The sequence below is a fragment of the Sinocyclocheilus rhinocerous genome, unplaced genomic scaffold (assembly GCF_001515625.1).
Source record: "Sinocyclocheilus rhinocerous isolate Xijiao unplaced genomic scaffold, SAMN03320098_v1.1 scaffold370, whole genome shotgun sequence".
NCBI lineage: Eukaryota > Metazoa > Chordata > Actinopteri > Cypriniformes > Cyprinidae > Sinocyclocheilus > Sinocyclocheilus rhinocerous.
Window position 1 is genome coordinate 179,502 of NW_015670897.1, and position 10,817 is coordinate 190,318.

The 10,817-nt window shown below is 36.9% G+C and overlaps 1 protein-coding gene across 1 annotated transcript in view; it reads right to left on the minus strand.

Annotated features, from left to right (window-relative positions):
- Positions 1-2,399: 2,399 nt before the first annotated feature.
- Positions 2,400-10,817, minus strand: part of LOC107734343 (gametogenetin-binding protein 2-like) — an 11,554-nt gene continuing 3,136 nt past the window's right edge. Inside the window, exons 3-13 of the mRNA XM_016546278.1 lie at positions 9,501-9,581; positions 9,087-9,340; positions 8,592-8,690; positions 7,504-7,617; positions 7,194-7,403; positions 6,874-7,048; positions 5,241-5,423; positions 3,736-3,883; positions 3,512-3,637; positions 3,138-3,292; positions 2,400-2,669 (exon numbers count right to left, since the gene is read on the minus strand). Of these exons, the coding sequence (XP_016401764.1) occupies positions 2,400-2,669; positions 3,138-3,292; positions 3,512-3,637; positions 3,736-3,883; positions 5,241-5,423; positions 6,874-7,048; positions 7,194-7,403; positions 7,504-7,617; positions 8,592-8,690; positions 9,087-9,340; positions 9,501-9,581 (1,815 nt within the window). The remainder of the gene's footprint in view (positions 2,670-3,137; positions 3,293-3,511; positions 3,638-3,735; positions 3,884-5,240; positions 5,424-6,873; positions 7,049-7,193; positions 7,404-7,503; positions 7,618-8,591; positions 8,691-9,086; positions 9,341-9,500; positions 9,582-10,817) is intronic.

A 10,817-nucleotide genomic window follows, 5' to 3' on the forward strand; every position in this document is an offset into this window, starting at 1 on the left:
TTACTTATACTTATATATATATATATATATATATAAAATTAGTCAATAAAAGGTGCAGGAGGAGGCAAGTATAGGAATCAAAATAAACGTACAACCAAGCGTAAATATCAAATATTTTCCAAAGTTCAAGCTTTTAATTTTATTTTCAGTTTTTTTAGTATCATTGATATATTTTTATAGTTTTTATTAATAGTTTGAATTAGTTTTTATTTTTATATTTCCTGTTTTAATTGTTGAATTTTTAATATATTGTGTTTTCGTCATTTAAATTTTATTTTTAAATACATCTATATAGTTTTTTAGTAATTTTTATTTCAGTTTTAGTTGTTTTAGCTATTAAAATGTAAATAAAAATGAGAAATGTTGCCTTGGCAACTAGCTGAAATAAAATACGTTTTTAAGTATTTAATTTTACATTTATTTCAAGTAACATTTCTGATGGTTTTAGTTAACTACAATAACTGGTTCAGCTTTCCTATTCTTATTACTGTCACTGTACAAGCTTTTTTCAGCTTTCAGCAATCTTCTAGCTCACTATGATTATCTGTACTTTTATGAAGTATAAGGAGGAAAAAGCAGAACAAAACACACCATCTAGTGGCGGACTATATTTTTAACATTTAACAAGGCTTATGATGATAACAAGGTTAGAAGTTAAAAAAAACAGCATTTATAAAGTAAAAAAAAATTTTTTGCCAACCTTCATATGAACTCATTTATATATGTGAACCGAACAGGATATTTATAAACCTACAGAACAATACAAACACCCAGAAACATGATAATTCATGCGTTTATGAAACCCAATTACACACAGAAAACACATTCAAATCTGATGCATATTAATAAATATTCTTTATTTAGTAAATTTTGCACATTGCTTTCAACATCACATCCAGTCAACTTTATAAATGGATGTTTTCATCTTCCTGTAAAATCATTTTATTCAGATATTTATTTCTGTACACATTTATCGGTACAATTCTTGCCACTAAAACCGTCACAGTCAGTGAAAATTTGGGAGGACAAAAAAAACAAAAACAAAGAAATGTTTAACAAACAATACATGAAGACTACCAACACCTAACCCTACAGTCAAGGCCTGCAAGCTCCATGACCATTTAACAGCTGTGTTCCTAACGACCTGCTCCCTAATCAGTGTGTCAAGAGAGAAAGAAAACAAAGCCAGCTGTGATTGGTTGAGAAGGATTGAGAGTGAACGAGGAGGGGCCTGAAGGGGAATACATGTATATAGAGCATTGTCCGAAATGTTCGAACTGTCCTGAGCGGCGCCGCGTCCTCCTGAGTGCGTTCTCAACAGCAGGCGCTTCTTCTTCTTCTCGCTTTACGGCGGATCGCAGACTTATAAGTGCATTACCGCCACCTATCTCTCAAATGGACCATTGACACTCTATCTACAATCTCAATTAGGAGTGTCAATGGTCCATTTGAGAGATAGGTGGCGGTAATGCACTTATAAGTCTGCGATCCGCCGTAAAGCAAGAAGAAGAAGAAGACGCGTCATGCGCCTGCTGTCGAGGACGTGCTCAGGATGCGCTCTGGACAGTTTGGACATTGCAGTGCATCAGAGGTAAAAAAACGATATAAATACTGTTCAGTTTCTTGCACAGACTGATCGTTTTGTGTCTTTACACATCAATGTATCATCACGAGCCACAGGGTTTAATTTGGTTTTGTTTGTGTATGTTTTTTTGACTCTCAAAGCCGTGATTCCCATCCACTTCCATTATAAGACTGACAGACTGCAACGGTTTGTGTTAAAAATCTTCATTTGTGTTCTACTGAAGAAAAAGTCAGCTACATCTTGGATGCCCTGGGGGTAAGCAGATAAACATCACATTTTCATTTTTGGGTGAATTATCCCTTTAAGTACTAAAATTATTAACATTTAAAAATTAAAGCTATATGGAAATATTTAAAAAGAAAAAACTAATGAACGTGACAAAAGCACATAACAAAACTACTAAAACTTAAGCTAAACTGAAACTATGAACTGAAAAGCAAATTCAAAAGTAGGGATGTACCAGTACCAGTTTTTAATAATCTATCTGATAATCTATCACCCAGAGTGATGAACACTCTTTTATGTGTTAAACACAATCCATGAAATACACTCTACTTCATAGAGAAAATAGGAATATATTATAAAGTAGGTTAGTTGACAAATCAGCAGCCAAAGTAATTCTAGAAACAAATTTTGGGTACACATTTTATTTGGTGAAAAAACATAATTTAGTGAGTAAAAATAAGTGAACTTAAGGTAGTGCTAAATCTGGTAAAAAAAAAAAAAAAAGGCCGTATCAGAGCCTATAACGATTATATTGTGTATAAATAATACTAAAATACCTTTTACTAAATATAACTAGAAAATAACTGGTTCACACAACGTAGATCAAAAATTTGTCAGTTTGTGGTATCAGACTCACCAGTAACTCCGTGAGGCTCTTGGCACAGCTGTTTTCCTGTACGCAGGTGTCCGGTAAGACAGGCTGACTGTGGAAATGTCTGCTGCTGCTCACGTGATGAGAGAAGCTCTCACAGGATTCACAGCACGGAGTTTCTTTGCTTCTGCACAGATGCGGTGTAGGGGAGGGAGACTCGTGAACAGCAGCAGATCCAGATACGCAGCCCTCCACCGCTTTAGATCCCTACGAGAGAGAAGAAAAGATCACAACCAGTGCCTTGATGGCATGCATCACTAAAAAGAACTGGAATATTTGGATATTAAGTAATTTCATACATTTTAGCTTTGATATTTTGATTGTTGCTGAATCAGATGCTAGTGTCAATACTTATATATATATATATATATGTTAGCAACAGCTGTCAGGTTTTTATATATATATACACACAATTTTTTTTCTACCTAATTTTTTTCTTTTGAAATTCATTTAATAATTATTTTTTCTCTTTATTATGATATATGTGTTATGTAACCAGTAATTGAAAAAAAAAAAAAAGTTAAATAAAAACAGATATAGAAAGAGATATGTTGTTCAACAAGATCAATTTATCTGAGAAGCATCTTCATTGAAAGCAACTGATAAAAAAAAAAAAATCAAAGCAACCCATACAAAAGTACTTGGCTACTTTGTCCAAAACAACTGTGAACTCACATGCTCACTCCCGCAAAGTGACGCCTTGTTTTTTCTTTTCTTCTTTTTATTTTTGCCCTTTGTGTTGTCTTCTGAGTTTGCCCAGCACTCCACACAGCTGTCCACAGCGTCCTCTTCCTTCTCCTCCGAGCAGCGGTGACTACATGAGTATTCACCTGGAGATAAACATAAATATGATCATTATCAAATGTCTATCAAAGGAATCCTCTATATATGATCCTGACTGCACATAAAAATGGCAGGAGCTCTTGAATAAACAGCAAGCTCAAATCTGATTGGCTGGCTTTACTCAGTCATCTGAAATCGTTATTACTTAATACATTTTTAAAATAGACCTAGAGATTGATAAATAGTATATACATTTATTTCCATACCCGTTTCATCATGGTTGCACATGCCCTCGGTGCAGGCCACGTCTGAGCCCTCTCTGGATCCCGTCTCGCTGCCCTCCATACTGGAACAGTAGCCACAGTCACTGCCGTTACTGTGAGGCAACAGTGCTAGAGGAACAAACAGACACAAACTCGACAGTCAGGTGCATTCTGGGTAACTTATATGCATAATTCCATGATTAAAGAAAATGAAAAGCTCTCTTTACCTTTCTTGGTTTTGGGGGAATGCAGGATGGAGGCGGCGGAGCAGGTGCAGGATGAACTCTCGCCGGTGATGATGACCTCCACGCTGCTGACAGACTCCTCTCCACTGCCACACGTCTTACAGCCGCTGTCCACAGACTCAGACGAACCCTGCAAAAAAGACCAAGAGGAAGTGAATGAGGATGACAGAGAAAGAGGGATTCTTCAAGATCAGTGTCGAGTAGCAAATAACTACATTTTTTTAGCAGCTTGACAGAACAGTTTTCCCAACAACGTTGTTTCTTTTTGTTGTATTTACTGTAAATATATCTTACATTCAATACAGTTAGGGGGCACCAGCACCTGTCAAGGGGGGCGCTAGCATCAGTTAATTCAGAGACATTCCCTTGAGGATTTATGAATACGAGTTAGCAAATCTTTAGCCATCCACTAGGGGGCAATCTGACTCCCACTGCTAGTCGACAGTTAAGAGCAGAGTTGGCTCCAGTATCAGTCACGCTTATTGACAGTGTAAGATGATTTACGGTTAGCCATGTCGGAAATCCAACCACGGATTGGCATGTTGTTATCTCAGAAACGGGCTCAGCAATCACATTAAATCAGGTAAACTGGATATATATTTATGTTTCAGTATAATTACGCACGCTATACCAGGGGCGGTTCTAAACCCTTTTTAGGTGGGATTTTAACGATCAGGCCAGTGCTGCTTCCTCAAGAAAGTTTTTCCATTCTCACGTGTTTTAAGTCTTGTCAGTTTAAACATTAAAGTGATTTTAAGCCATTTAAGCCCAAGACATCTCAGCGCGAGTGAAATTAGACAAACTTGGGGGGGCGCATGTCCTAAAAGGTTGAAAACACCTGGCCTAACTGAAAGCCACATTATTTTATACCATTTAAATAAGTAATTTTTAATTACACAAGTTAATTTTAATTGAAATTAATACTTATATTCAGCAAGGACACATTAAATTAATCACAAGTGTCAGTTAGATTTATATTTCATATAAATGTTGTTCTTTTGAACTTTTTATTCAAAGAACCCTGAAAGAATATTTACAAAAATATTGGGCAGCACAACTGTTTTCAACATTGATAATAATCAGAAATGTTTCTTGAACAGCAGATCAGCATATTAGAATGATTTCTGAAGGATCATGTGACACTGAAAACTGGAGTAATGATGCTGAAAATTCAGCTTTGATCACAGCAATAAATGACATTTTAAAATATATTCAAATGGAAAACTTGTTTTAAATTGTAAACATTTCACAATATTTCTGTTTTTACTGTATTTCCGATCAAATAAACGCAGATCGAGCTCAATCGGATCTATTAAGTTGTTTACATGAAGGCTTTTCAGTCCGATTGAGCCATCAATCCAATTACTAACAGATTATTTGGTTGCATGCAAACGTAGCCACTGTAGTATTTCATGCAGTGTAATAAACAGTGCTATTAGAGAAGACAGTGAAGGAACGGAACAGAGACACATTCAATCTGTCATTACCTCATCAAGACTTTTATCCTTTTCCCCCTCCGCCTCTTGTTCAAAGCCACACTTGTTTTTGCGTCTGTTCTTGCGTTTTTGCCTCTTTTTCTCCTGTTTGAGTTCTTTTGCTCGCTCCTCCTCTGAGAGCTCCTCGCAGAGCTGCTCCAGCCGGCTGATGCCCTGAACCCTCTCCACCGCCATCTGCACATCATTTAACGTAAATCAAGTGTGCACATTATAATATATGTGACCCTGGACAACAAAACCAGTCATAAGGGTCAATTTGAGATTTATACATCATATGAAAGCTGAATAAATAAGCTTTCCATTGATGTATGGTTTGTTATGATAGGACAATATTTGGTCGAGATACAACTATTTGAAAATCTGGAATCTGAGGGTGCAAAAAAATCAAAATACTGAGAAAATCGCCTTTAAATTGATCCAAATGAAGTTCTTAGCAATGCATATTACTAATCAAAAAATGCGTTTTGATATATTTACGGCAGGAAATTTACAAAATATCTTCATGGAACATGATCTTTACTTAATATCCTAATGATTTTTGGCATAAAAGAGAAATCGATAATTCTGACCCATCCAATGTTTTGGCTATTGCTAAAAATATACCCCAGCGACTTAAGATTGCTTTTGTGCTCCAGGGTCACATATGATACTTTCCATTAGTACAAAATAAGAACTAAGGGCCAGGTTAACTAAACAGGGCAAATTAGTGTGAAAGAGCAATCCCATAAAAGCGCAGATGGGAGGGGAAAGTTCTGTGGATCTTCAGACAATGTGTATATTAAAAAACACATATCCATAATGATCAATGCAATCAAATGGGAGTTAAATAATGGTGCAAATACCAGTAAATCGTGTTGCATGATTCATTTAAATACTCTCCCGACATAAATCATGCATCTGAAAGGGAAACTCCTACAAATGGATATGCAATAAGTTCAGCCACAAAAATAACTGTGTCCATGTATTTTCATCACTAATTTTTCCACTGTGTGTATTTAGTAAATCCTGACAGTCGTTTTTTAATGGCAAAAGAGGGTTTGCACTGACAACTCCTTTACTGAATGAAGTCAAACAACAACAAAAGGTCAATAAATGGAATTTCAGAAGGTCAAAAAGATTTATATAAATATATAAATATATAAATATTACACAAGCAGTTTTATTTTATATTGAATTTATATAAATATAACTTTTTTGCAACCTATGTGAACAAAATATATACATATACTGTTTAAAACCCTGTGAATGTGATGTTTTCCAGCAAAAAAACAAATATATTTTTAAAAGTACAAAATTAAATGAAGAAAAAACAACAAGTTTTGGACCAAATGTTGGTTTACAGCCTTTAATAAACTTATAATTCTCATATAAACTTACTCCCTTAGGTGCTACAAAGAAATGTAGAGAGATTATGTGCTAACAGCGTTGCATTCTACATATATACATATATATTCCAATTTTATATTTACATTATTTTTAAAGTATTTTCCTACCATTAATTGTTAAGGTGTTGAAAATATAATCCTGTTTAATTATTTTGATTGTTGGATTTATACCCTACTGATGGAAAGTACCATTTAAAAATAAAATGATTCTCAGCATGAATACCACATGAGAGCGTTACCTCGAAGCTTTTGCGGAGCGCATCAATGCCCAGATAGAAGAGCATCTGCCACGTCTGCTCTTCTGCTCGCAGCTTCTGCCAGATTCTGTGCAGCCGCTCGTACAGGTGAATTCCTAGACACGTCAGCACCTCCTCCTGTGCGATATCTATGGTCTTCGCGTGTCTCTCTCGACGCCTGTAAATGAGCCAAACACTCTTAATGAAGGTATATCTACGATGTTAGAATAGCTAATACATCTCATTTGCAGTAGATGATATGGTGTGACTTTAATGCACGTTACACAGCATCAAACAAACTCCATGAGGACTGGATCACTCACTCATAACCACCAGCGAACTCGGGTTCTGCTCGGCCCAGTAAGTGTGCGATGAAGTCGGTCTCGCAGCAGACGTGGATGTGGCGCTCATGGGGGCAGCAGCGTAAACCCTCATACAGAGCCGCACAGTAGCCCTTCTCCTTACTGCAGTCCAGATCTCCTACTAGGATGTTATACGCTCTCAAAACCTTGTTCTTACAGTCAGTACAGAAACTGAGAATGATGTTGCAGAAAGAGAGAACCAATAAATACATTTTTGTCACTGAGCCAATTAAGAGAAATATGTTGAGGTCACAGGGTCACAAGCTCTCACCGGTGTTTGTGCAGGTACGTCTCCAGAGTCTCCAGTAAAGAGGTGCTGTCAATCAAAACCACTTCATCACGACACTCCTGTGACATCAGTTCCCACACGTCCATCCAGCTGCCCCTGCAGGACCGTAACCACGATTACCAAACAACCTACTGATATGGTCACTTGTATCTCTACTAGAGGTCTGCTACCCGACCCGAGCCTGACGGGTCCCGAAATACTTTCAGCATTTTTTTTTTTAAATTGGCTATTCGTTGTGGGAAAAAATATAAAGATTTCGGGTTCGGGCTCTAAATTGAACTGTGCCGCTCGGGTCAGGTTGGGCTGGGTCAGAAGATCTCGGGTACGGGTCGGGTTCGGGCTTCAGTTTAAAGCCTGTGCAGACCTCTAATCTCTACCAGGATCAGAAATTTACAATTTTTGCCCCAGGACTGATTTCCAGTGGCATATTTATTTTGCGCTTTGTAAGTGCATTTTTTATAATTACATCATTAAATGAATCCGTTTTGTCTTTTAGGTCACATTTATTTATAAAATGTATTCCGTATAGGCTGTTACCAATGCATCTGACATGGTACGTTTATTCACACAGTCTGCTTATGCATTCAACAACTGCATAATGTTATGAGATCAATGTAATTTATCACATCTTACATAAAACTGCCCTATATATAATGGAAAATAAAAAACAGGAACTGTATTATGACAAAAAAAAAAAAAAGATTATTGGTCATCGGTCTCTTGTAATATATAATGTAATTGTGATCATTAACTTTTTATTCATTTTATTAATTTCAAGTCGCAATAGATTTAGTTTATTTCTGTAGAGGCATTTTTTTAACCCTTATGTTGAATTTGGGAGGCATTTTTGTTCATTTTGGTGGCAATTTTGCCCCAAGCGCCCATTAATTTTTGACCCTGACCACTACTCATCCAAGATTTTCATATTTTCATTGATTCCTTACCCCAAAATATTTACATTATAAGAACAACACTGCTACAATTTTTGTTTGGTTATGTTGTCAAGGAAGCACAGAAGAAAAAACACCTAATGTCACATGATGATTAAAAACTAAAAGTTACTGACTCACCCTAAAGGCTTCGGTTTGTGCGTGTCTAAAGAGTGCAGCTGACAGCGTTTGTTCTTTTTACTCTTGGGAATAGAGTCAATTACGTTGTTTAACTTTGACCTACAACAAGGGAAGAAAAAGCACACATATTAAAATGAAAAACAACAACTAAATCATACAGGCAAAGGAAAACAAACTAACAGACAAAATGATTCAAACTGCATATCCTTTCCTTAACATAATGCACTGAGCTTCCATAATGTGACATTTCCATAATGTAGGTTGAAGCTAAATTTCATTGGATTGTGAGGCTGATGATGATGATTAATAGTTAATATTTTCCCTGCCCATCATTCCACCAAGATTTTCTTCGGAACAACTTGCTCAGTGCAAATCACACACACAATAAGACCAGAAATATTTTTTAAAAAGTAAATGGAGTCAGTTTTGATTTTATGCAGACTTCAGTTGGTCTGAGGCAAATGTCGGACACTAAACAGTGTCTGTAGCACTTACCCATGAACATAAAAGAGCGTGTAGAGCTTCCTGGGGTCTGTGAGACACACTCGTGTGACTGACAGCACTCCAGAGGATCCCACAGTAAGCGGTTCCAGTGCGAAGTACCCAGAGTCTGTGAGCTGAGAGAAGAGATGCTCCACACTGCGCCGGCAGCCCACGCATGGCACCGACTGAGACAGAGCGCTGAACACCTCACGAGACATCACCATCAACGCCATGTTCAGGTCCTGCTGCTTTAGCATGCTGTGATGCTGGTGGACCAAAAACACAGGTGGGAAAGTGAAGCTGGAAGCCATAAATCTGATGTCTGACTATATTTTTTTAATTTTGTGCCTCTGTCAAGCTGGAAAAGTGATATTCTATATATATACACACACACACACACATATATATGAAAATGTCATTGTTTACCTCAATAAACTGCTTCATTTGTGAACTGTTGATCTGATAGCTGTCAAAGTCCAGAATACTGTCAGGAAACTCCATCACCATCTACAACATAAATATTCATAGATATCATCAAAATAACACATTGCTTCTTCCTATATAACTGTGACTTTAGTTTGTTTTCAGTAATGCATGTATAGGGGAACATGCAACTGCTTAATACAAAAGTGCCTGCCAAGGCAAACTTCTAACCAGTTTAATGGTTTTGGCAGCTAAAATACACAAATTGCCAGATAAATCACACACAATATGGCCATATTTTTAAAAGGGGTCATGAACTGCCTTTTTTATTATTTTGTATCATTTCTTTGAGGTCTTCTTATAATGTTATCAAAATTTTTACATCAAAAAACATAATTTAGAAGTAATAGGCTATTTTCTGTGCTGTTTTGATCCCCTCATCAGAACACACCATTTGAATAGACGGGATGGATTGTAAACTCGGAAGTAAATGCCCACTGCTAGGATTGGTTAACAGTTTTGCAGTTTTTCATAGATGCTGTGATTTAGGTTAAAAACAAATAAGTGAAGTGACATGTGGCCAAGTATGGCGACCTATACTCGGAATTTGTGCTCTGTATTTAACCCATCCAAGTGCACACACACAGTAGTGAACACACACACAGAGCAGTGGGCAGCCATATTGCTGCAGCGCCCAGGGAGCAGTTCGGTGCCTTGCTCAAGGGTCTCACCTCAGTCGTGGTATTAAGGGTGGAAGAGAGCGCAGCTCATTCACTCCCCCCACCCCACGACTGATACTCAGTACTTATCAAACGATCTGTAATAACAGACAAAGCAATAGTGACCATGTAATAAAAACAGTTACTCACACTTGCGTGGTGCGACATTACTGTCAGATCCAATTAGGGCTGGACAATAATTCAATATCAATATGTATCGCGATATAATTTTTTTCAATAACGGTGATATGATTTTTAAACACATTTCCGATATTTCGATATACATTACCAGTGTTTCCCATACATTGATTTATTTGTGCCGTTTGACTTCGTTGAATAAACATGAGCACTGCACGTTTCAAAATCAAAAAATGTCGCGGGTGTTTTATATAAATGTATCTGTGAAGGGAACCGACTGTCTTCAGAAAAGTTTCAATGACATTTTCATTTTATCTGATAAAGTAGCGTTCATAGCTGCTGTGATTACAGCCGTTACCAGGCAAACCGCTAGTTTTATCACTCTAAAAGCGCCTCCTGCTGGCAGAGAATGAGTTTGGATTTTCAATAAACCCGTCTCCAGCAACATTGTTTTGTTGTTGCT